Consider the following 24,854-nt stretch of genomic DNA (forward strand, 5'->3'; position numbering starts at 1 on the left):
CCCCCTGCCTGGTCTTCCACTACCTCATTTTTTTCAGGTGTCCCTTTACTGAACAACCTCATTAGATATTGCCTTTTCAACATAATGAACATACTTATGAACAATAGGAAGGCCATGTGTAGTCCAATAATGAATAGAAGAGACATCAGTGAACGAGAGCGCTAGAAAGAACGAGAGCTCATCAGAGTGAGATGAAGTTAAAGGCTTTCCACACTCTCAACATTACAAATCACGCACCTGGACTCACGGTAACTTGCTTGATAATTAGCGCATAAGAAACACTCCATCCGAGCTCTTTTGTTCTTTTTTTCTGCGGCGGTAAAACAATGCACAGTGAATTATTAAATCATCCGAGGCCCTTGCCCGCTCGTGCAACACTAAACATATCTATTTCCAAAATATCCTATAGCTAGTGATGACATTTATATCATGAGAGCTATTATTAGACCCTGTACTGACAGAGGGATTACCTAATAAACAGGAGTGCAGGAATGTTTAAAAAAAGAAGAAGATCTAGGCGGCGTATCGATTTGATTTTGTAATTCTGCTCTTAATGCCTGACTGGGGCTCGATTGAGAAACAGCGTCTCGCTCAGGATTTACGCAAGGCCTTTGTTTCGCATTCGGAAGGTGTTTTATGCAAAAAGGTCAGTGTGAAAAAGTGTGACAGGGATCCGCATGCTGAAGGTTTTTTTGATCTCTGGCACGAATTAGTCTGAGTACAGATTTGAGAGCTTTTTGAAGTCCTTATCATGACAATGAGGTATTAATACATACACTGAAGCTTTTTTAAGGTCTCTATTAGAGCAAGTAATATATATTTTAAGACATCATCACTATCTCCTCTTCTCTTTGCTTTCCCAGTGTTTGCTCTAGCACTCTTCTTGCACTTCCTTTTCCCCTCCTCCTCCTCCTCTTCCTCGTCCTCTTAAAGCTTTTCAACCTGATGCTTGGACAAATGGCCCAGTTTCTGTGTCAGACTTTCACCATTTTTGTTAAACATCAAAGACCAAGAGAATTTCATAGACTGTAACTGCAGGGTGGATTATTATTCTGTGTATTTTAACATGTAGAAAAATAACTTTTAAAAATGCAAAAAAAAAACAAAAAAACGAATAAATATGGCATAAAATATTATTCAGTGAAGTGAGTTGTTTTCTTCTGATGATTAAAATATGAAATTAGATTATGTGTTTGTTTGGATGTCATCATCTTTCTCTCACTTTATTTTACTTCACACAATCACTGTGCAATGCTGCAGGATGACACGTAGCACACAGACATCAATTAGTTGTGCTTCTATTATGATATATATATTTTACATAATTTTATGTTTAACACACACACACACACACACACACACACACACACACACACACACACACACACACACACACAGAGATATTAAGCAAAATGATATGTATTATTTACAATACACTACAGATCACTCCAAATCACTTTTTACTTCTATTGTCACTTTCTGACACACTGTCCATTTGCACTAAATACTTTCTTTCTTTCTTTCTTTCTTTCTTTCTTTCTTTCTTTCTTTCTTTCTTTCTTTCTTTCTTTCTTTCTTTCTTTCTTTCTTTCTTTCTTTCTTTCTTTCTTTCTTTCACTATTCCTTCCCTACTTTGTTTAACTTTTAAATAAACTTAAGTAATTAGGCCTCTTTCTTTCTTTCTTTCTTTCTTTCTTTCTTTCTTTCTTTCTTTCTTTCTTTCTTTCTTTCTTTCTTTCTTTCACTATTCCTTCCCTACTTTGTTTAACTTTTAAATAAACTTAAGTAATTAGGCCTCTTTCTTTCTTTCTTTCTTTCTTTCTTTCTTTCTTTCTTTCTTTCTTTCTTTCTTTCTTTCTTTCTTTCTTTCTTTCTTTCACTATTCCTTCCCTACTTTGTTTAACTTTTAAATAAACTTAAGTAATTAGGCCTCTTTCTTTCTTTCTTTCTTTCTTTCTTTCTTTCTTTCTTTCTTTCTTTCTTTCTTTCTTTCTTTCTTTCTTTCTTTCTTTCTTTCTTTCTTTCTTTCTTTCTTTCTTTCTTTCTTTCTTTCTTTCTTTCTTTCTGTTACTTAATACTGTATAACCAGTGTAGTATATTCCATAGTATATTCTATGAAACCTAAACGACGGAAGCCTGTGCATTTATGTAACCCCCTGTTTTCTTGTTCGTTCTGTCCTGCTGCAGTATAAACAAGTGGAGCAGTACATGTCCTTCCACAAGCTGCCTGCAGACATGCGTCAGAGGATCCACGACTACTATGAGCACCGTTACCAGGGGAAGATGTTTGATGAGGAGAGCATCCTGGGGGAGCTGAATGAGCCCCTCAGGGAGGTGAGCATAAACACATAAAAAACACTGGTCTTTTTTCCGAGAAAACACACAATATAAATCAAGTGAAGAAGGTCAGTGGTTCTGTGAAGGTGAATAGACAGGGGTTTGAATGGTTGAAGCATTTCCGAAAAGTTTCAGTTCTGCAATTCATGCAATTACTTTAGGGTCATTACGAGACGTTGGAATAATTGCTTTAAATTGAAGCATAAAGTATAATGAAATAATGTCTCAAGTGTGTTACTATACAAATCCTGTAATTAAATGGATTAGTCATATCAGTCTCGTTAGGAGAGAAATTATAACAGAAGCAGAAAAAATATGCTTAATACAATTGCTGGATTAAGGGTATGATGTACAGTATATATGAGTTATGGCAAATGGATAAAAACGAGAAAATATCTAGATGAAAAAGACACCAGAGTCAATTAGATAAGAAGGATTTCAAGAAGAAGTGAATTGTGGTATTTCTGTTGTAATTCTTTTTGGATGGGGACATGTGGCACTAACATGCTCTTTGGCACACATTTTTGTATTAATATTATAATATATATATATATATATATATATATATATATATATATATATATATATATATATATATATATATATATATAATATCCAGAATAATTATTATTATTAATATAATACAATTATGTACTATTAATTACTATTATTTGGTTGATATTTTCAACCTGAGGACCTTTATCATGTTTACTAAAAATGTAATACACTAGTAAAATTAGAACTCCTCTTTGATATATTATAGATGTTAAATCCTCCTCCCTTTTGCAGGAAATAATCAACTTTAACTGTCGGAAACTGGTGGCGTCCATGCCTCTGTTTGCCAATGCTGATCCGAATTTCGTGACATCAATGCTGACGAAGCTGCGTTTCGAGGTTTTCCAGCCTGGAGACTACATCATCCGAGAAGGCACCATCGGGAAGAAGATGTACTTCATACAGCATGGAGTTGTTAGCGTGCTCACTAAAGGGAACAAGGAAACCAAACTGTCAGATGGTTCCTACTTTGGAGGTAATGGAGCTTTAACTGGAACAGCAACACCATACGGTCTGAGATATATGTGTACACACACACACACACACACACACACCAGCAGGTACACACATTCAGCAGAGCAAATATATAATATTTTTATATATGAAATATATAATATATCTCAAGATGATACTATATATCCTCAGTAGCTCACAAAAGTGAGTAAACCCCTCACATTTCAGCAACCATTTTAGTGGATCTTCTCAAGGGACGATACTATAGAAATGAAACATGGATAGATTTTAGAGTAGTCAAAGTGCAGCTTGTGTAGCAGTACAGAATTACTGTCCTCTGAAAATAACTCAACATACAGCCATTGTTGTCAAACCAGCTGGCAACAAATGTAAGTACATCCTAAGTGATAACAGCTGTACATCATGTAATCATGCAAAGCAACGTCCTATTCATCATGTTCATGTTTTTGTCTGCCCAGCAAGACCATATATATATATATATTTGTGTATTTTGTATTAGACCAGTTATTATTTGGTGCTTTAAGTACAATTCTCTCATACTGAACACTGGATGTTCAACGTGGCACCTCATGGCAAAGACTCTCTGATGATTTGATAATTTAAATTGTTGCTCTCCACAAAGATGCCAACGTTATCACAAGATCAGTAACACGCTGAAACAGAGTTACATTACAGTGACCTGAGTCATACAGAGGTTTTCCAAGACGGGTTCCACTCGGCCTCGCAACGGTCCATCAAAGAGGTTGATTCCTTGTGCCCCAAATGCTGCCAGCATTGCTTTAAAGGTTGCAGAAGTGGAAGGTCCACTAGTCAGTGCTCAGGCCATACGTCGTACACTGCAACAAGTTGGTTTGCATGGCTGTCATTCCAGAAGGAAGCCTCTTCTGAAGCTGGCTCACAAGAAAGCTTGCAAACAGTTTGCTGATCCATTATTATATTTAAATACTTAAGGTACTGTCAGAGAAAAATGCCCGAGGCTTTAGGTATGTAATTTCAGGAGAAAAATGTAAAAAAACATGGTAAGATTGTAGGAGTCTAATATTAAACTTATATTTAAAACAGCATAGGGTTTCAAATGAGCATTTTGTTTTTCCAGACTAGCAAAAGCTTCATTTTGATATTTGCTGATTGCAGAATTTATAACTGAACACTGCGTTTTATTCATTTTTAATGTTGTTGAAATCATAGGGTAGCACAAGATCAATCGGAGCTAAAGGTTCAGGCTTATTTTCCTTTTCTAGAATTACTTTGGAAAATATAATAATGCACATATACATGATGTCTGTATGAATAGAAAAGCATTACAGCAAAATGGCCAAATGTCATTTTTTTTTTTTTTTGTGCGTAGCATAATTTTTACACACCAGTGATAATACCACTTTTACATCCATTGTCCATATATAGTTCGGGCTGCTGTGTTGATGTGATGGGTAATGCCACTGAAAAATGCATCATGTGACACAGTGGTCAACCATTAATTACAACTAATGTTCATTATGTGAGCCCCCTGGCCTTGCTCTGTGGGAACCCGTGAATAATAACAAAAAGAGGGCAAGCAATCCATCTCTGAGCATGCCACAATTTCAGTGATTTACACTTTAAGCATGCAGACTGAACTCTCATGTTTTCAGTTATTGGGGGGCGTCTTGACCAAGTACATATAATAGCTCTATATACCGTATAATTTAAAAATTATAGAACAAACAGATTTGTTACCAGGTTTCGAAATCAAAAGAAATTTAGAAATCAAAATTTTAGGCCTTAAAAAGCCTTAGGTTCTTCTTCTTCTTCCTCTTCTTCTTCTTCTTCTTCTTCTTCTTCTGGCTTCTCCCATTAGGGGTTGCCACAACGGATCATCTGTCTCCATACCCCCCTGTCCTCTAAATCTGCCTCTTTCACACCAACTACCTGCATGTCTTCCCTCAGCACATCCATAAACCTCCTCCTTGTTCTTCCTCTTTTCCTCCTTCCTGGTGGCTCCATTCTCAGCATTCTCCTACTGATATACCTCCTTTGCACATGTCCAAACCATCTCAATCTCACCTCCCTCACCTTGTCTCCAAAACGTCCTACATGCACTGTCGATCTAGGTCTTAAATAATTTAAAACGTTTATTTTTCCGATGTCCATGTTGCACTACTTTTAACGATCATAAAAATGCTCCAGCAGCACTTTAAAACGTTTTTGTTTGTTAGTTTCCGTGGCGTAGTAGTTTTTTCTTTGGTTTGTTCAAATATAATTTGCTGTATCACGACTTCAAATGAAACCAGCATGCAACAGCCAATCAGCTTTCTGTTATTGGTGTGAATCTCTCGGATTTTTCAGCTATAGGGAAGTGCAAGTTTAGCGATTCTTGGCTTGAAAAAGACATTTATTTAGGGCTCGTGTTAAGGCCAGTTGCCAACAACGTATTTGTGTGTTTTGATGTTGTGATATAAGTCTTGAATTTTATTGTTAATGGTCTTTAAAAGGTCTTAAAAAGTCTTAAATTTGACTTTAGAAACCATATGTTACTGATCTAGATAGATTCACTCTGGTCCTATGTTATGTCAATATTCACAAAGGGAAAGTTACTTGTATTCAGGCTATGCATGTGCTTGAGTCTGGTTTCAGTGGCTCTCAATTATCTCAGTAGAAATTTATGATGGGTCTTTAATAGCTTGTAGACAATCACTTGCCTTCTTCCACATATTGCACACATATTTATTTGTACAAATAAATGACCCTCATGCCATTTTCGAATTTGCGATCTGCAGTTATTTCTTAATTGCTTGAATACAATGGAGAGTAATAGTGGAACTGATGCAATGGTTAAATGTCTGTTATCGGGCAGCATTTCCTGGCATCGGCGCAGCACTGGGAGTGTAACAGGAACCATTGGGAATTTACAACAAACAGGAATTAGTCACTCATGAAATTAATTTGTGTGTGGAGGGGTGGGAATGGGGGCAGGTGTTTCTAAACTCTCCCAGTGACATTCTGTCCCACAAGTAAGGAACAGAAGAGGATAAAGGCTGAGATATATATCTGAGAACACACAGTGAAATGTCAGCATTTGGTCATGCCGTGTGTGTTAATGAGATAGGGATATACATCTGTGTATTTGTGTATGTGTGTGTGTTCATGTTTAGCAATGACACCTGAGAGAGAATCACTCTGTGTATTTACTCAACATGGCTGACACAGATTGGCTGTTAAGACTCTAAAAGAGGCTACAAAAAAAGAGGCTTTGCATCCTGTAACATTAAGATTTTCCTTCAATAGAAATAAGGGACTCATACCTGTTCCATCGCATCAGTTTCTCTGCATGCAAAGCAAACACCATAAAGATATGGTTTTTCAGGATTGGATAGGAGTGCGAGATCTTGGGAGTCCTGTGCTCAATACCATTCTAGGCCTGCTTACTCAACATCTTGCCCAAAATCACTAATGCTCTTTTGGCTGAATGGTCACAAAGCCCCACAGCCATGCTCCAAAATCTAGTAGAAAGCCTTCCCAGCTAAGTAACAATTATTGGAACAGGGAAGAGAGAATTAATGTGGATCATGATGTTCAACGATTACATATTGGTGTATTTGTTCAGATGTTATTTGGTGTACATTAGAAGATATCCTACCTAAGTCAATTTGTGTAGTCAAATCAGCTGGGTATGTGTACCAGATCCCATGGGAAATGTGTAAAAAAACCAAACAAACAAAAAAACCTTAACCTTTGTAATTTTACCTACTAAGCACTACTAAGTCTGGTATGACAGGATTTCTGCTGGCAAAGTAGAAAAACAGGGTTATTTTATCAGTTCACATTTTCCATCCCTAATAATTTATGGTATTGAAGGCACCTCTGAGGTCTGACCTACAACCCCAATTCCTGAAAAAGTTGGTACACTGTGGAAATTGTAAATAAAAACAGGATGCAATGATTTGCAAAACTCTGAAAGGGCTGATCTGACCTGCCTGCAGTCTTTTCACCATTTGAAAATATTTGGCGCATCATGAAACAAGAAATACAGCAAAGGACACCCAGAACTGTTGAGCAGCTAGAATCCTGTGTCAGACACATATGGGAAGACATTCCTCACCTAAAACTTGCAATTGGTCTCCTCAGTTCCCAGATTTGTGTACAATGGGAAGACTTGATGCTACACATTGGTAAACATGGCCCTGTCTCAACTTTTTGGACACCTGTTGCAATTATCAAATTCAAAATGACCTTATTTTCTTCTTAAAACGGTACATTTTCTCAGTTTAAACATCTGATTTGTTTCCATTTTTTCCTCCTGTGTAGTCCTTAAAAAGTCTTCAGTGTGTTTATGTCTATTTTCACATCTGTTTGACTTAAAGTAATGAAAAATCCAATGTGTAGACATCTCTCGTCTTGTCTAATGCAATTACAGCCAAGTCGCCCTCAACAAAGTGCGGTTAATCTGTGTCTAACTAAAGTCTGTTGGAGAGACCTGTGCTTTCAGGATGTGCTTGTTTATGTGTGTGTTTGTGTGTGTGAGACAAAGAGGGTGTGATTTAGACCGAGATACCGTCTATAGAACACCAGCTGTTACTTCAGGCTCGGCGCGTGACGTCACTAGCCTCTAGCACTTGCGCCGTGGATCCTGCTGCAACGAGGTCAGAGAAGAAGAGTGTTAATGCATAGATGGTGTGATGTCAGGCTATATTAGGCTTGCAGGGTGCTCACACACTCCGAAAGGTTAGTGTGTGTTCACTCCAGCTGCTCAGAGCAGATCTGAGTTGACAGAAACGCTCTGAGCGCAGGTGAGCCTAGCCAGTTCCGACCTCATGCACCTCTACCTACCTCTTCTACGTCTGCACGTCATAAAAGCACTTTAAAAATAGCGAGCTAAAATAGCAGGATCAAAGAAACCAGGCCGAATATTTTCCAGTAGTGATTTCTAGGATTTGTTTTTAGCGTTGATGCCATCGTGGAGCATTGTAAACATTAGCAGCACTACTACTAGCAGCACAAATAGACACAGACTTACCTTTCCTTTCACAGAAGACAAGCATAACAGCCTGTTAGGCTCAGCAGGGAGTTCCCCGATAAGACACTTTAGGATTCTGAGTGCACCGTAAGCCTGTTTAGGATTACACGCAGGTTTTTATTCTTTTATTTAGTGAGCCACAAGCCAAGCTGAGTCAGAACAGCGCAAGTGCTCTGGTCTGTAATAAAAGCTGTACGAGGTTTAAGTAAGCAGGGACTAGAGGTCACGGTGACTTTACAAACACACAACGGAATAAACCGGGTGTCAATGCCAAGCCGAGCCTCTAGGCTAGATCTGATACAGCAAAATGAAAACACAATACACAATAGTATTTTATCCCAATAATTTTTTTTTTTTTTTATATAGAATACCACTTTTGCTGATGTAAGTGTATGGATGCTTTTGTACTCACCAGACCATAAGATTTGCTTTTTGCATTCCACATTTAATCCCCATTTGCTGATATAATAACTGCTGTTCCACTAGATTGGTGTGTGTTTATGGCTATTTGTGCTCATTCAGCCACAAGGGTGTGAGTAAAGCCAGGTACTGATGTACATGATGCGAGGAGGCCTGGGGTGCAGTCAGTGTTCACATTCATTCCAAATGTGTTAAATTGGGTTGAGGTCAAAGCTCTATAGCAGGCCATTTAAGATCTTCCACTCCACCATATATAAACTATATCTACATGGAGCTGGCTTTGTGAAATTTGTGTCATGCCTCTAAAAGGTTTGGGTCTCCTGGATAAAATGAAGGAAAAGGTTCATGTTAACACATTCAAAGACATCCTTTGCTTCCAACTTTATGGTAACAGTTTGGGGAAGAACATATATGGCTTGAAATGTCAGCCATTCCAATACTTTCATCTATATTATATTGTGCAAGTGTTTGTTTGTCCAGGAGTCCAGCACTATTGTAGTGGATTAAAGAAAAAACTGCTTAGTAAGCTATCTTACCTGTAGAAGTTGAATTAGCAAATTTTAACATAAACATTGCACCTTTTACTATCTTTTTATGTTATAAAATAGGGATGTGAAACAGGGCTGGGCGTGTAGAGCTAAAGCTTTTAATCTGTGTTCAATATGAAAGTAATTTTGTGGACCGCAGCTAAAATGAAAAATAAAAATAACCAACCTGTGTTATTTCACTAACGGCAAAACACCTTAAATAAACCTTGACAAATGCTAATGATATATAACTCTGGATAGTAAGGTATAAATTTGATTACATTTGACCTCTTTTCAAACTAACCCATGTTTGGGTTTCAGAGCACAAATTATCACAACTTATTGTTTGTTTTATTTGTTAATAATTTTGCAAACTATATTGTTTTACCTTCCAAACCATTATTATGTGTAGATTGATGACATACTGTTTAATACTAATTAAGTCCATTGCATTCAAAGATCTGAGATGGTACAATTCTACCAATCTGCTAAACTGGTTTACTTGCGATCAGTTTAACCCCCCTGTTGTAAATGGTCTCACTTCTTTTTTGGCTTGTATTGAGAGATTTCTACTTCTCGGTTTCTACATTTTGTTACAGAGGCTACATTAAAATGACTGAAAAGCTGGAATGGGGAGTGCATTATGCATTATGGCACTGAGGCTACCTCATAATCCCATCGCTTTAGTAATGAGCTCTGAGCTCTTCACATTCGCATGTAAGAGCTGAGACTTCAGTTCTCTTATGTAAAGACATGAATTTTACTATCTATCTCTCTCTAAAGTTTACACTTCAGCAGGGATTTAGCGCAGCCATTAGCTCCTGCCTTCTTTAGCATGGATTTATTCAGGGCTGCAAAGGTAACCCGTGTTTAGTGCATCTCATCAACAGCTAAGTTTAGCAACAGTGTATGCACATGTACATGAACACATGTATGTGTATATTGTGTGCAACACAGTTTTACTATGAGTACTGATACCAGTATCTGTTTAGCGTTTTATATATCTTTATCTGGATTTCAACAACAAAAGGTGGGTGTGGCTTAAATGAATTGAAACTAATTTAAATATATATATTTTTCAATTAAATATTACGTTTATATTTTTGCCTAGAATTCTTCAAACCCATTTTATAATGTCCCATTTAAGGATTTATTTAATTATTCTTATTTTTTATTTATTTATTTTGTTCATTCTATTTCCCAATATATCAATAAAGTATAATTTATTTAATTATAGTATTATAGCCATGATACCAACCAGGCAGTGACTAACGATGAATGAATGTCCTATAAAATCACATCTCTTGTCTCAAACTCTCTAGTTAACTTTCTAAAAACAGTTGAATTTGTAATCTGTTTGGATCACATTACATGTTCTTTCTGTATAATGTTTTCATATTTGATTGATTATATCGCTCATGTATATCTGTGCTGAGATTCAATAAGTTTAGTAGTAGTCTCACTGTAACAGACACACACACATACATACACACAAACACATACAAACCCACATAAACATGCCTCCGAGTGCACAAATTGGACCCATGTCACAACACGCCTTACTCAGACAGAAGTGGGTCAGGGATATTGGTTGTTCCGTGGCCAGATGGGGCATGTAATACAGCACGGCTGGTTCTTCTGCTCCTCCCTGGCACGTCTCATGCAGAAAAGGGAAAAACTCAGTCCCAGCTGGGTTCTCACAGTCTCTCCGCATATCGAGCACTGTGGGAATGGCATAAAGGTCCAAGTTTTTCTGAGGTTTCAGAAGAAGCGCTACAACATCGCAGATAGTAAGCGGTGCCTAATTTTCCTGAGTCGGCATGACAGATGAGGTCTGCCAGGCCTCCAAGCTCTGAAAATAGCATTAAGTGTTCCATCTCTGGATAACACAAAATTCACACTTTACTGCGAAAATAGTTCTCTGATAGTTAAAATCTCGTTATCAGCTCTTTGAAGGAGAAAGGTGTTGTAACAAGAACACTTACAGAGGGTAATTAAGGAATCTTGTGTCATTAAGGAGAACGTTTTGTTGCATCTTTCAAAAGCTTTAGAGAATTAACCATTTTTTAGGATCTCATTCAGTGTGATAAGTAATACTCCTAAATACTCCTGGAATTTTTATTAAAACATACAAAGGAGGACAGCGCCAGAAGCACTTTGTTTCAGTGTTTGGTGATGCCAATAAAAATGAGAGAGTGTGATGTGTGTGGGAGTGATGCCGAACAAGCAGACACATATTTAGGGATAATTAAATGGCAGCCTTTGCCCCCATGTGGGAAGCTTAATGCCCTCCCATTAGATTTGTGTTGACACCAAATCTGCATTGATTTGGATGGCAGTAGAACATGACACAGGTGAAACCCAGGTGAAGGAAATAATTCAGTAGGGCACAACTCAGGCCAATGAGCCAAAACTGTTGCCAAACCTGAAGGTTCAGTGTACACTCTCCCCCCAAAAAAAATCCATTTTATTGATATCTACATAGACTGAAGAAATAATCCAATCAAATGCAATGTTAGAGTGCATAATTAAAACTATATAAACATAGCCCTGATCGTATCTGACTCGTTTTTATCTTACAGAGATCTGTTTGCTGACGAGAGGAAGACGTACAGCAAGTGTCCGGGCGGATACATACTGCCGTCTTTACTCTCTATCAGTGGATAACTTCAATGAGGTGCTCGAAGAATACCCCATGATGAGGAGAGCCTTTGAGACGGTTGCTCTGGACCGGCTCGATCGTATAGGTGAGACTGTCAGATGTGTATGTTTGTACAAGCCCAGTCATATTATTGGTTACTAATGCAATGATAATATCAGAAGCTGTATCTGCTTTTACATTTTCATTGATTTTACCTTGGGCATGGATGATCATTTATTTTTATTTTAGTTTTCCACACGTCACAAATGTATTTTGTATTAGGCTAGTTCATGCTGAACATTTGGTGATATCCCTTTAAAACATTATGAGGGTCAACACAACACAACGACCAGGCATAACATTATGACAATATTACATTATGACCAGTGAGTGAATAACACTGATTATCTTTTCATCATGGCCCCTGTTAGTGGGTGGGATATATTAGGTGGCAAGTGAACATTTTGTCCTCAAACTTGATGTGTTAGTGAAGTGATATTGACAAGATCAAATTGTAATGTCCAGACATCTGGGTTAGAGCATCTCCAAAGCTGCAGCTCTTGTGGGATGTTTCTGGTCTTCAGTGGTCAGTATCTTTCAAAGGTGGTCCAAGAAAGGAACAGTGGTGAACCGGCGACAGGGTCATGGGCGGCCAAGGCTCATTGATGCCCGTGTGGTCCGATCCAACAGACGAGGTCCCCTAGCTCAAACTGCTGGAGAAGTTAATGCTGTTAATGGGTTGATGGGTCAGAACTGTTTTGGCAGCAAAAGGGGGACCAACACAATATTAGGCAGGCAGTCATAATGTTATGCCTGATTGGTGGTCATAAAGTTATGTCTGGTCAGTGTAACTTCGTGGGGGGTTTTATGCATCTGAAAAAACTTTGAGTCTCAAGGATCAGTTAGGATTTGATTTGAAAGGTCATACTTTTACAATCTTAATGCTCTCATTTCTGACGCAGGTATGAAGCCAAAAGGGAATTTGAGTTTTATTAAAATCTGAGCTTGAGTTAGTCGGATGACAGATTTAGCAGACCGCACCTGCTAAAGTGTTCTGCTGAAATATTGAATGACTAGCGGTCAAACTACATTTTTGCTACAATTTTGAGTCAATTATGATCTTAATGTTTTAAAGAGGAAACTTTTTTTTTGTTTCCAAGAAATTGTGAGCATTTTTTCCAAAAATTTGTGAATTGTAGATTTGACACAGTCATTTTGGTTCATTCACTTGACAGGTGCCTGAATGGGGAGTGTTGTATATAGTGTACGAATAGTGAGGTGTGCTGTGTCTCTGCTTAATGCCTCGGAGTGCAGAGTAATTTCCTTGTCAGTTTCTTGAGTCGCTGCCCTTATTGAGTCAGCCGGCTGAGGGCTGAGCAGCAGCAGTGTCTGGCGGTGTTAGCACTGTCACAGGCTTCCATGTTTATCTGGCACCACAGGGAGCCATATGGCCCAGGCTGTAAAAACACTGACACTCAGCCCACTCACTACAGCAAAAACAACAAACTGAATCATTTTCCACATAAACAGTCGACATGGGTTTATTGGCTTGTTACAAGACATTGGCATGTGTTTTTTTTTTCTCAAAATATTCACACTACTATAAAACTTGATGTACCTCAAACTAAATACATAGTCACCAACAGTAGAAGTGTGTGGCTACTCCAATAATTCCCCAACTCAGCACAGCTTGCTCAAAGCTCCTCTCATTGTCTTTGTTCTGAATAGATTTTGTTTGTATTGTCATGTGCTTGTGCTTTTGGTCTCCATGCCTGTCCTGTCATTGGTGCGTTACCTGAGGTGTGCACCTGTTCTATGTTCATCCTGTGTCTAGTATTGATGGGGAGATTGGATTCTTTTAGTGACCTGGTTCTTTGAATCTTGTTCATCAAAATGAACAAATGTTTTTTATTCATTTGTTCTTTTGATCAGAAATAAAATAAAATTTTAGATTTTCAATAAGCAGGTCCCCCAACACGTCTGCATACATGAACTTTGCCTATAGTTCCAATAATTTATATATGCATATACAACTGCATAGCCTCTATGGGAGTCATGCGACAAAAGAACAAACAACGCAGACCAGAGGACTCATAAGATGAACTACTCAATTCTGTTTCCTGTATAATGCACTGAATAGCGTTCATGGGAGTCACGTAAAACCGACTCGGACTAGAAGAGTCGAGAGCTAAACTACACAATTCTGTTTCCTGTGCATAACCTACTGAGATTTTGTGATGCTTTGCTCATGCACATCCAGTAAAGAATGAACGACTCCCTCTTTAAAACTACTCTTACTTCTGAGTCACATTAAAGAGTCGTTTAAAATGAACGAATCGTTTATAAACTAAACATCACTAGTGCCTAGTTTGTCTTATATACAGTGCCGTCATGTTTCTATGTTTACCCTTCATCCAACTCCATGAGACTAAGGTCCATCATTCAACAACTACCAAAGATGGAAAAGACCTCTGTGTCTGAATGCCCTAGGTCTCACTTTCTCCTATCAGCCATCAGCCCAAAATTTGAGGCCATGTTTACTTTTGAATATGGTTCCACTCACGGTTTCTTCCTTATGCCATCTGAGGAAGTTTTTCCTTGCCATAGGGCTCGCTCATTAGGGACAAACTTACACTTTTAAAGAACAATCTTATTAATTCTTTATTACCACATTATCTGTGTAAAGCTGCTTTGAGACAATGTCTATTGTTAAAAGCGCAATACAAATGAAAATGAATTTAATTGTTTTCTCATAAAGTTTCCTTAATTGTAACTATGTGCTTTTTGTGATCTTATCTTGCTCATGATTTCATGATTTGTTCGGCATGCTGAGATTATACATTTATATACCTTCATCACCTCATCATATAATTAATGAGATTCATTCTATTTCTAGACACTGTAATCAAAATTTGATCTTCTCCATTTAATTTAGCTTCTTTGCGAAAATAAATTATGGAAAGAACAAATGACAATTAAAATATTACATCACTAGATATTTTAACAGAATTGTATACACCCTTTATTTTCCAGAAACTTTTATATACATATTTTAAGTTGTCAAATAAGCAGCATTTTAAAAACTTAGTTGAATTTAATTCAGCTGAAACCAGCCATTAGGGTTGCACAAGCCAGTGCACTCTTAATGCCGGTCCCAAGCCTGGATAAATGGGGAGGGTTGCGTAAGGAAGGGCATCCAGTGTAAAATGTGCCAAATCAAATATGCGGAACACGAATCAGAAATTGGTAGAAGAATGCTGAGGATAGGGCTGCCAGGAAGAAGGAAATAAGGAAGGCTAAGGAGGAGGTTTATGGATTTGGTGAGGGAGGACATGCAGGTAGTTGGTTTGAAAGAGCAGATGTAAAGGACGGGGGTATGGAGACGGATGTCTCCATACCACCACGCTGTGGTGACCCCTAATGGGAGAAGCTGATAAAAGAAGAGTCAATGATTAGCCCTCAGCTCACATCCTAATGATCACTTTCTGATATCAGTAAAAGTATTTCAAAGTGTAATAAATAATGAATGGTGATAGTACCTAAATGTGTATTGCTATCAAGTAATGGGCAGAGCTCATGACAGGTGATAAAGTATTCTGCATTGGGCATTTCTTCGCACTTGTATCTTCTTTCTCCCACATGATATAGTTTTGTTATCTAATAGTGTTTCTAACCTTCATCCAGCCCCATGAGACAAAGATCCATCATCCACCAACTACCAAAGATGGTAAAGACCCCTGTGTCTGAATGCCCTGGGTCTCACTTTCTCCTATCAGCCATCAGCCCAAATTCGAGGCCATGTTTACTCGCTGATTACTTTTGCTCCCTTATCTAGCATTCGACAGTAAGAACTAGTCAAACACAGACTGGCCTGCCTGCAGGAGCCATCACACCCCCTACCAGGCTGTGCTATTTCCACACAGGTCGCCCCCTTCACTGCTATCAGCCTCTCAGCCATGGGGTATTCCCAAAGCTCTAAGCTTGCTAAGGCTCAAGAAAAAGCGAGTGCGATTTAAAAGAAAAGAATAAAAAGATATTTAAAAAGATGCATGATCATAGGAGCTCTTTAATATTCAGCAAGGCGCCTGAGGGTGAATAATGTCCTTTGTTTGGAGGTTATTCAAAAAAGCCACGATTATAATTCATCTTTTTTTTGTGGATAAGAGAATCAGCATGGGTGAACAAGCTATTGCTGCGCTTTAAGGGGATTTCAAATAAATCATTTAGCAGGTTTATATGTAGGACATTCATGCATAATTGCTTATTTTTGCATGGTTGAACCTATCAAGCATAGATAAAGCTTGGAAATAATTTCATTTATTGTTTGTATTTGCAATGTTTGATATGCATTTACATGCTATGTTGCTTGATTTTTCCATATTTCTATCCAATAGGAAAGAAGAACTCTATATTGCAGCACAAGGTTCAGCATGACTTAAGCTCCGGTGTCCTTAACTATCAGGAAAACGAGATCATCCAGCAGATAGTGCAGCATGATCGAGACATGGCGCATTGTGCCCACCTAATGCAAAACCAACGTCCCCCAGCTCCTCCATCACCCACTCCAGTCATCTGGGCCCCACTCATCCAGGCTCCTTTACAAGCGGCTGCTGCTACAACATCAGTTGCTATTGCCCTGACACATCACCCTCACCTGCCTCCGACGATTTTCCGCCCTTCTACCTCCTCTTTGGGTTCAGCAAAAGAAGCACAGAGAAACAGGTTTCAGGTTGTACCAACATCAACAGCTCCTGGTTCAGCAGGAGAGTCACCCTCGAGCACTCCTTCAAAGCCTCGTACTGGAGTGGACACTCCTTTACTTGCATCCTTCCGGGCACATCATTCAACAGGTCCAGCTGGGTCAGGCAGTGGCAACAACCAAGGCTCACGAAGCAGCATAAGTGGAGTTTTACATCCTGGGCCTGGTCAGGCTTCAACATTCCCTACTGGAAATTATTCCGGATCAGCATCTCCCACATGTAGTACAGCACAGCTCCATCCTCCACCAAAACACAAGCAGCCCTTCCCGCCAAGTACCCCACCACTGTCCACTCACCTTCAACAAGGCAGCACAGGTGCTGGTACCTTGTCTGGGGCAGTAGGTGGTGCAGTAAGCATTGCTGTAAGTGGAGCAATGGGTAATGTGTCTAGTGAGTTGAGCACAAGTGGGTCCCCTCTGGGTCAATCAGGTGGTGCCACTTGTGGGCTTTTGACCACACCATCTTCAAATATTAGCCCTCTTTCAACTGGATCATTCAGCCATGCCTTGAATCAACCCCTTCATAGTCAGCAATCACAAAATACCAAACAGACATCAGCATTTCATCAGTTTGCTGGTGGGGGTGGCAGGACTTCTAGCACACTCAACCTCTTCCATACACCCATAACTGGATCGCCATCCTCAACCCTTTCTCACATTACTTCAGCTCTTGAAGGGTCTCCTACATCAAACACACAATCCTTCAACCCACGGTTCTCCTTTTCTTCACAGTTGCCTTTAGAAAGGTCAGCATTAGCATGTTTAGCTCAATATGGCTCAGCTAATGCTTCTCCCTGCTACACTCCTCTAGCCCCCAGCCCTACAGTCCAAAGTCCTGGGAGAACTTTCCAATATAGTGATCCCTCCAGTGCTGCAGGTTCCCACAGCTCTCTGCTTATGCCCCAGCATTCCTGCCCCATTCAGTTACCCAGCTGTAACACATCAGGAACTGAATCACCGATTGGCCGATTCTCTGAAGATATGAAACTTTTGTCCAGCTCTCACCCTTTGCTAAGTGAAGAGGTAGCCCAGGTAATGGCTCACTCCTCCCCTCGATCATCTATCGAACCTGGCTGCCGCCTCTCCCCTTACTCTTCCCCGACACTGATGCCTAAGCCGTGCAGCTCCATATTGGGGCACTTTGCATCCCCCTTACAGACTTCTCCCAGTACACGGCACCACACTCCCAGCATAGGGACATCACCCTCCCTTCCATTTCGCAGATCGTCAGAGGCCCATCCTTCCGAACTGGAACCACTTTGCGCCAAACTTTCCTCTAATTTGTGAGATTAGTTCACACCCTCCTGTTCACCTGTGGGCCTGTAACTGAGTAATAACAACGTTTTTTTTGTGACACTTTTTATTTTATTGTCTATCTAGATTACACTGTGTTTTAAACTTATTTTAGGATATCTAAATATTACTGTGATAAAAAAGGTGTAACCACGTAAATTAGAAGTTTAGATTACTCGTTTTGCTTTGCCATTCTCTATTTTTTATTCATTAATATATAAGTAAAAACTATCTATTTAAAGCTATTTTGATCAACCAATAGGAGGGTGTGAGATACTGCGTCCATGATTATTCAAGACCATCCATTTTTCGCATTTCATCAGGTTGTGCATTTGAAATGGACCACACAGAAGGACTATTTTGCAGGAACCTATGCACTGAAGCCTGCGTTCGGAATTTTTTCTGTGTTCGATCTTTTTAGTCAAAAAGAGAAAGTCTAAACTCTATCCAGGATCACATATTGTTGATCCTTATATGTATCTATGGGATTATATGTACTTATTCACTGTTTATTTACTTTATTTTGCAAAACATTATGATATATAATGTTCAATGTGTTGAAGGGAATTTAGCAAACCAAAAAAAAAAAAAAAAAAAAAAAGAAAGAAAGAAAGAAAAAAAAAAGTTTTTTTTTCTCAAATAATAGCACACCTTTTGGCCTACACCTTATGGATTTTCTCTTGAATCACAGTATTGTAGTAATATTGGAGTGGAATTCAGGTCCTCTATAATGGGGGAACAAAAGAAGAAATGATAGAAACAGGGAGCCTTCAGCAGTGTCCTAAATATTCACTTTTGTCTTCCAGGTTCATATGGCAGATGTTGGAAATGAGTGGTGTGTGTGTGCGTGTTTTCTGAAAATGGCTTGATGCAAAGCAACAATCTTAGTTTTGCCTTTTGATATAAAAATAGAACTTCCATTTGACGCCTATGTGTAGATATTTCTAGGAAAAGGTTTTCACAGAATCAATAACAGGTCAACCATAAAATAAAGAGATTACTCGATGTAGCATGCATGGAAAATAAATTGCTGAATTTTCAACACCTACAGCATTAAAATGAACTCAGTGATGGATGAACACTTTCAGTGTGGACAGATGGACACAGAAAGGTTTAATTCAACACTAGCAATATTGCTGTGTACACATAGCTTTCTTCTTAGCTTTGGTTCAAGAATACTTTAGTGTCATTTATTTTCATATAGAAATGTGTATTTATTTGTGCTTTATCTTTTTTCCATAACTGATTTGTTTTTATATTGGGAATAAATAAGATGAATGTATCATATTGAGGTAAAATATTGTAATAAGGCCTGCACATTACAAATTTATCATTTAATATAGTCTAAAACAGAAACTGTTGGAACTTACCCAGCTCGGTTTCACTTTTTTTATTCCCACACACAAAAATTGTTATATAAATATGGTGATAAACATAATGTATATCAAGTTTTTAACTATTAAATGTACTGGAGCTGGCTGCATAGGCCTGTGGGTAATAACTGGGGTAGCTAAACAGCTAAATAGCCAAATAAAGTAATATTTAACTCTGGTCATGAATAAATAAAAGGTAATACATCTGCTGTTATTAGCTGCTGTCACTCTCAACTTAAACTCAGTAAAAATTTTATTTTGCTCTTATACGGTCACTTGAAGCTAAGTTCGGGCAAACAAACAATCTTTACTAGCTAGCTAGTTCCTAACTTGCGTATATTACCAACTGAAGATTACCAACTAAAGTTTTAGATTTTTAGTTTTTGGGTATTCAGTGTTACATTTACATGTCGTAAGAAAATATTTCATAATGACATAACATAATGAAAGCTTGACTGAGGTAAAATTGGCCAGCAAGCCCCTTAATTGCGATCTAACCTATGGAGTACATAAAAACCATGTTGCATTCAATTAGTGAGTTGATCCACTAGTAGATAGTACTGTCAGACAAATGAAAAAAAAAAAAAAAAGATGTGTTTTTCATCTTTCTTCTTGCTAATAGGTTTACTGACAGATGATTGTATGTGCTGGCCAGGTGAGACAGTTTATTTCCTCTTTGAGAGAAAACACTGATATTGATGAAAAACATTTCCTGTCAGCTTTCTGCCTTTTAAAGGGCAAAGACAGATGGAAATAAATAATGTACCCACCTGAGAAAAAAAAACAGTATCCCCACCTGAGAAACCCTGACCCGAGTAAAGTTAACAAGTTGAGGAAATCTTGCAACTTTTGAAAGGCTTGAGACGTTCGCATTGAGGGGGGCACAAATGCAACAAGACACTGATGCATCGAGGCGGTGATGTGTAGCGACAGACCGCCCAAGGTGTGACATGTAGACGAGGCCCCCTGTGGGCCGTTCAGGATGAAGTGTGTTCCAGGAAGGTCTTCTGAGGCAACTTCACTGCAAGTTATGATTGTTTCTGAGCACTTGTAGAAAAAAAAAACATCCTGAGGAGGCTGGCTATTGATTGCATTATTGGACACAGCTTTGGAAGGTTTTGAGACCAAAGAGGAGATGTTTTTTTTGTTGTTGTTCAGAAAGCAAGAAAAAGCTTAGTGCTTAACTTTTGGTCGATGGCAGTGGAGGGGTCAAATCCAGAAAGACTGTGGTAAAAGAGAGAGAGAGAAAGAGAAAGAAAAACAGCAAAAGAAGGAGAGTGTATGAGATTGATTGATTAGAGGGTAGACTGACCCAACCGAGAAACCTGATCATTAGCAGAGACAAGGACTGCAGTTCATCAATAACACCAGCCTGAAGCTGTCAATCAAGCATGGCTGTCACTCTGGCCTTGGCTCATCTCGGCTTACACCTCTCAGCTTATATGAATCAGTCACTTTTACACATGATTCATGGTTAGTGGAGATGGAATCGTACACAGCCAAAGCCTCTTAGTCAATCTTCAGATGACTGACTTTTAGCATGCACTACTTGAATCTTGGGGTCTAATTTTGAGAATTGATTTTAAATCTGTAATAATCACATAGCAACATACCTGCTGTATAACCAAACAGATCAGAGTTACTTTAGTTTTGGCTTCTGTTTCAATTTTCCAGTCCCGTTGAGGCAAAGGTGCTCACCTCAGCTCTTTGCTCTAAAAGAAAATCTATTAAATGTAAACTCTCAGAATAAAAAGGGTTCCTCATGGGTTCTAATATTCTACCTTCTCTTACTTCGATTCTTGTGCTGTTATAGAATAGCTTTTGTTTGTCAAAAATACATTACAGCACAAGGGAAATTATTTTCTTCACATATTCCAGCTTGTTCTGAAACTGGGGACAGAGCATAGGGTCAGCTATGATACAGCACCCCTGGAGCACAGAGGGTAAGGGCCTTGCTCAGGGCCCCAAAAGCAGCAGCTTGTTGATACCAGGGACTGAATCCCCGACCTTCCAATCAATAGCCTAGCACCTTAAACTCTGAGCTCCCACTCAACAGCAAAACAATTTGTTGTATAGGATGACAGATGGAGTGTTTCTTAAAAGAATGTGTGTTAATAGAGATGATGGGGCAGTTTTTCATCAAGGTTGAGCAGAATATAGCATTTTTGGGCCATTGTGAGTAATTTATGGAAGGAAAATCACTACTTCTTCCATAGAACAGGAAACAGGTATCTATAGCTGGCTAGCTAGTTCAATGTTTGTAAGTAATGAGACATTATGTTAACCAAGAAGCAGAAATAAATGCAGGAAAATGTGAAAAATATTGAACCCCAAACACCTTTACCCAGTAATTTTAGTTATACGTAGTTGAGGGTTAAGGCCCTTGTTTAAGGGCTCAGCAAAGGCAAATTGGTGGTGCTACAGTTTGAACTCCAAAGTTGAACACCTTCACCCCTGAAATACCTTCTCCCTCACATCCACCCATGATCTTGACTGGTGTTATTAAGGTATCCAGCAAGGAGCTAAATTTCCCTTTTATTTATTTTCACGACACAAATAAAAAAGGTTACTCAAGGCTTCTTTGGGTTGTTTGTTTTACAAAAGGAAAACCTTGTACAGGGTTAAACAGCTGAACACATCATAGCATCTTCACGCATTGACGTCTGAAGGTTAAACCTCAACCTATCCTGGCAATCCTCCCTAATTTTAAGCTAAAGACATCATTTTGTATCCAAGAAAAGAGTATCATTTCAGCAATAAAAACTGCACATCTATGCATATACATTTACTCCTTCAAGAAATGCAACCTGGAGACAATCCATCTGGTATCATCCATTTTTTTGATTTGTAGTAGTTTTAATAACACAGCGTGTACCGATTCCAATTGGGAGTGCTCCCAATTTTGGCACCCAATCTCAGTCATGCTCCGTTCGCTTTTATGCCGTGTTGCTGAGCCATGAGGAAGCGCTCGTAAAGCGTTGGTGCAGGTGGTAATGAAATCGTTCGCAGTGATTGAGGATTAGGTTTCACACTAACAGGTCTGAGGCGAGGGGTTTGTACAAGATGCGGTGTGTTTTTCATGACTGGCTCCATCGTAACTTATTCATGGAGTCATATTCATTTTGAGAGATGACTGGCAGAAACATGGTGACGCACATGCATATTTGTGTCACCAGGTGTAAGAAAGGATGTTTTTGAGATTGAAATTGCTTCAGGGGAACAGGGAAAGCAGGGACTGCATAACTCTGTTGACGTCGATCTGAAGGATGTTTTCTAGGCATGTCCTCAGATTAGTTTTCTTCATTATTTGTACTTTCACTCTAACCAAGCAGAACACCCAAGCAGAACTGTGGTCTTATGGTCCATCAATTCTAGGGACAGAGTTTTCGGCCCAAAATGTTAAAAGCACTGGTGCTGAAATGCTCTCAGTCAAGCGTTGCTGCCACTATGGCCTTGATCTGAAGGCCAAAAGAGTTTTGGTTCTTGAAACTCACTGTGAGCAGTCAGGCTATGACATCTTTCAACTTAATCCAAATCATGTTAAGGCATTTTTTGCTACCTTCCTTTTTTCAATTTTAGTCTTGTTTTTTAACCTTTTTTGTGAAGTACTTTTCTGATTTTGTCATTTCTTTGGAATTTGGATTCTTTTCACCCACAAAACAGCAAATTTGTTATTAAGCAAATTAATAATGGTTTTAATAGAAAAAACTAAGAATGTTGACTAAACTTTGGGAACATTTCCAAAGTCAATCAATAACCAAACTTCTTTGGCTGAGGTGAATCTTATTGGTATTATAGGCATAATTATCATAATGATAGAATATTAATATATAATATTTCTATTAATAAATATTTCCCTAACTCTGGTATGCACTCAGATAAGAGGTTTAGTTTGGATTAGATTATTAACTGTCATGCTTTTTTTTTTTTGAAGATTTTATGTTGTGGATGGAAAGTTTGTTTGCTTTCATCTAAAAGTCATCTTCTGGACGTGGTCCAGAGTATATTCCCTTAACACTGGGTGCCAGGTTGTCGAATCTTACACATTGTCTGTATTTCAAGTTTCTTGTGGGTTTTCTGGTTTTCTCCTGTAGTCCTGTAAATGGATTGGACTGTCGTAATGAGTGTATGCATGTTCCTCTGCTAAGGACTGGCCTCCTATTCAGAGATCTCCTGTTCCCTGAAGGGGTCTTCACATCCATCATGACCCTAACCATGATATAGCAATTGCATAAGATAAATATGGTTTTCAGATGGACAACGTGTCAGACAAGGAATGATGGAAGTTCTGCATTTTGTTAAAAGACAAATGGATCTCAAATGTCCCTAGCAAACATTTCTGTTCTTGAAAAGACTATACATGTAAACTTCTTTCAGATTTTCCCTTATAGACCTGATTTGGATTTAAATTTTCTCTGTTAGATGGCATTTGCAATTTGACTGTGTAGGCCTTCTGTATTTCTGACTTAGAGATTAAAAGATCAAGTCGTTTTAATGATGATCTGCTTATAGGCAGCCTGAAAGAGTGCTAGTGTGTGTGTGTGTGTGTGTGTGTGTGTGTGTGTGTGTGCGTGCGTGTGAGCAATGTTTAATCCTGTGAAAGGAGTGTGAACTTACAAAGACTCCCCTGAATCTTATCCTGTGCTTCGGATGGTTTTGACAGGGAGCAAATTAGGGCTCGTTCTTTCTGAGACACTTTCCTTAGCATCGGTTTTTCAGACCTATGTCACTTACATGAAGTCGATTGATGTATTATATTTATGTAAACAGATTTCGATACGGTATATACATGTATATTTACATTGGACCTATTTATTTTTCCTGCGTTGGTTTTATATTGGTTTAACGATCATGACACATTTGTTTCGGTGTTTGGAGTGTGTGTGTGTGTCATTACTGGTTATTTCCTCAGAGATGTATTGTAAGCGTTGTATAATCTGAAATGAGGGAAAATTTGCCATTTCTCATGTCACTTTTTTCAAATGTCCAGTTAGCATATATAAATCTAATACTTTGTTTTTGTTTTTTTTTTCGTTTGTTTTACTTCAAAGACTATGGGAAATAGCAATAAGTATTATGTACAGGTGTTGTGGGACATAACAATTGCAGACATTTTGAGGACATTATGATGTCCACACACCTATCCACAAGGTAGCAGCACCTGTCGTCTGTGGCACACTTCACGGATGGACGCATCTACAGAGTGGAATAAAAAAAAATGGACTTATAATAAGCACACAAACTGGATATTATTAAAAGGTATCAAATAAACATTAATATTGTATTACAGTGTCGTTCTTTTTCCATTGTGGTGACTTATGCTGATCGAATGAGTTAAAAAAAAGTATATAATATTTTGGATTCTAAGATATTAATGTTTTCATATATAGTGAATAATCTCCTAATAATGTTTGTTCACTGAAATATTAGATACACTGTATGGACAAAAATATTGGGACACCTGACTTTTCCAACTTTATGT

General features: G+C 38.4%; 1 protein-coding gene across 1 annotated transcript in view; it reads left to right on the forward strand.

The window, feature by feature from the left end:
* hcn4 (hyperpolarization activated cyclic nucleotide-gated potassium channel 4) overlaps positions 1 to 24,613 on the forward strand; it is a 105,331-nt gene extending 80,718 nt beyond the window's left edge. The window contains exons 6-9 of the mRNA XM_046865305.1: positions 2,188 to 2,334; positions 3,127 to 3,367; positions 11,889 to 12,053; positions 16,342 to 24,613. Coding sequence (XP_046721261.1) covers positions 2,188 to 2,334; positions 3,127 to 3,367; positions 11,889 to 12,053; positions 16,342 to 17,993 — 2,205 coding nt within the window. The 3' untranslated portion in view covers positions 17,994 to 24,613. The remainder of the gene's footprint in view (positions 1 to 2,187; positions 2,335 to 3,126; positions 3,368 to 11,888; positions 12,054 to 16,341) is intronic.
* The last annotated feature ends 241 nt before the right edge of the window (positions 24,614 to 24,854 follow it).

This window comes from Silurus meridionalis, chromosome 13 (assembly GCF_014805685.1).
Source record: "Silurus meridionalis isolate SWU-2019-XX chromosome 13, ASM1480568v1, whole genome shotgun sequence".
Classification (NCBI taxonomy): Eukaryota; Metazoa; Chordata; class Actinopteri; order Siluriformes; family Siluridae; genus Silurus; species Silurus meridionalis.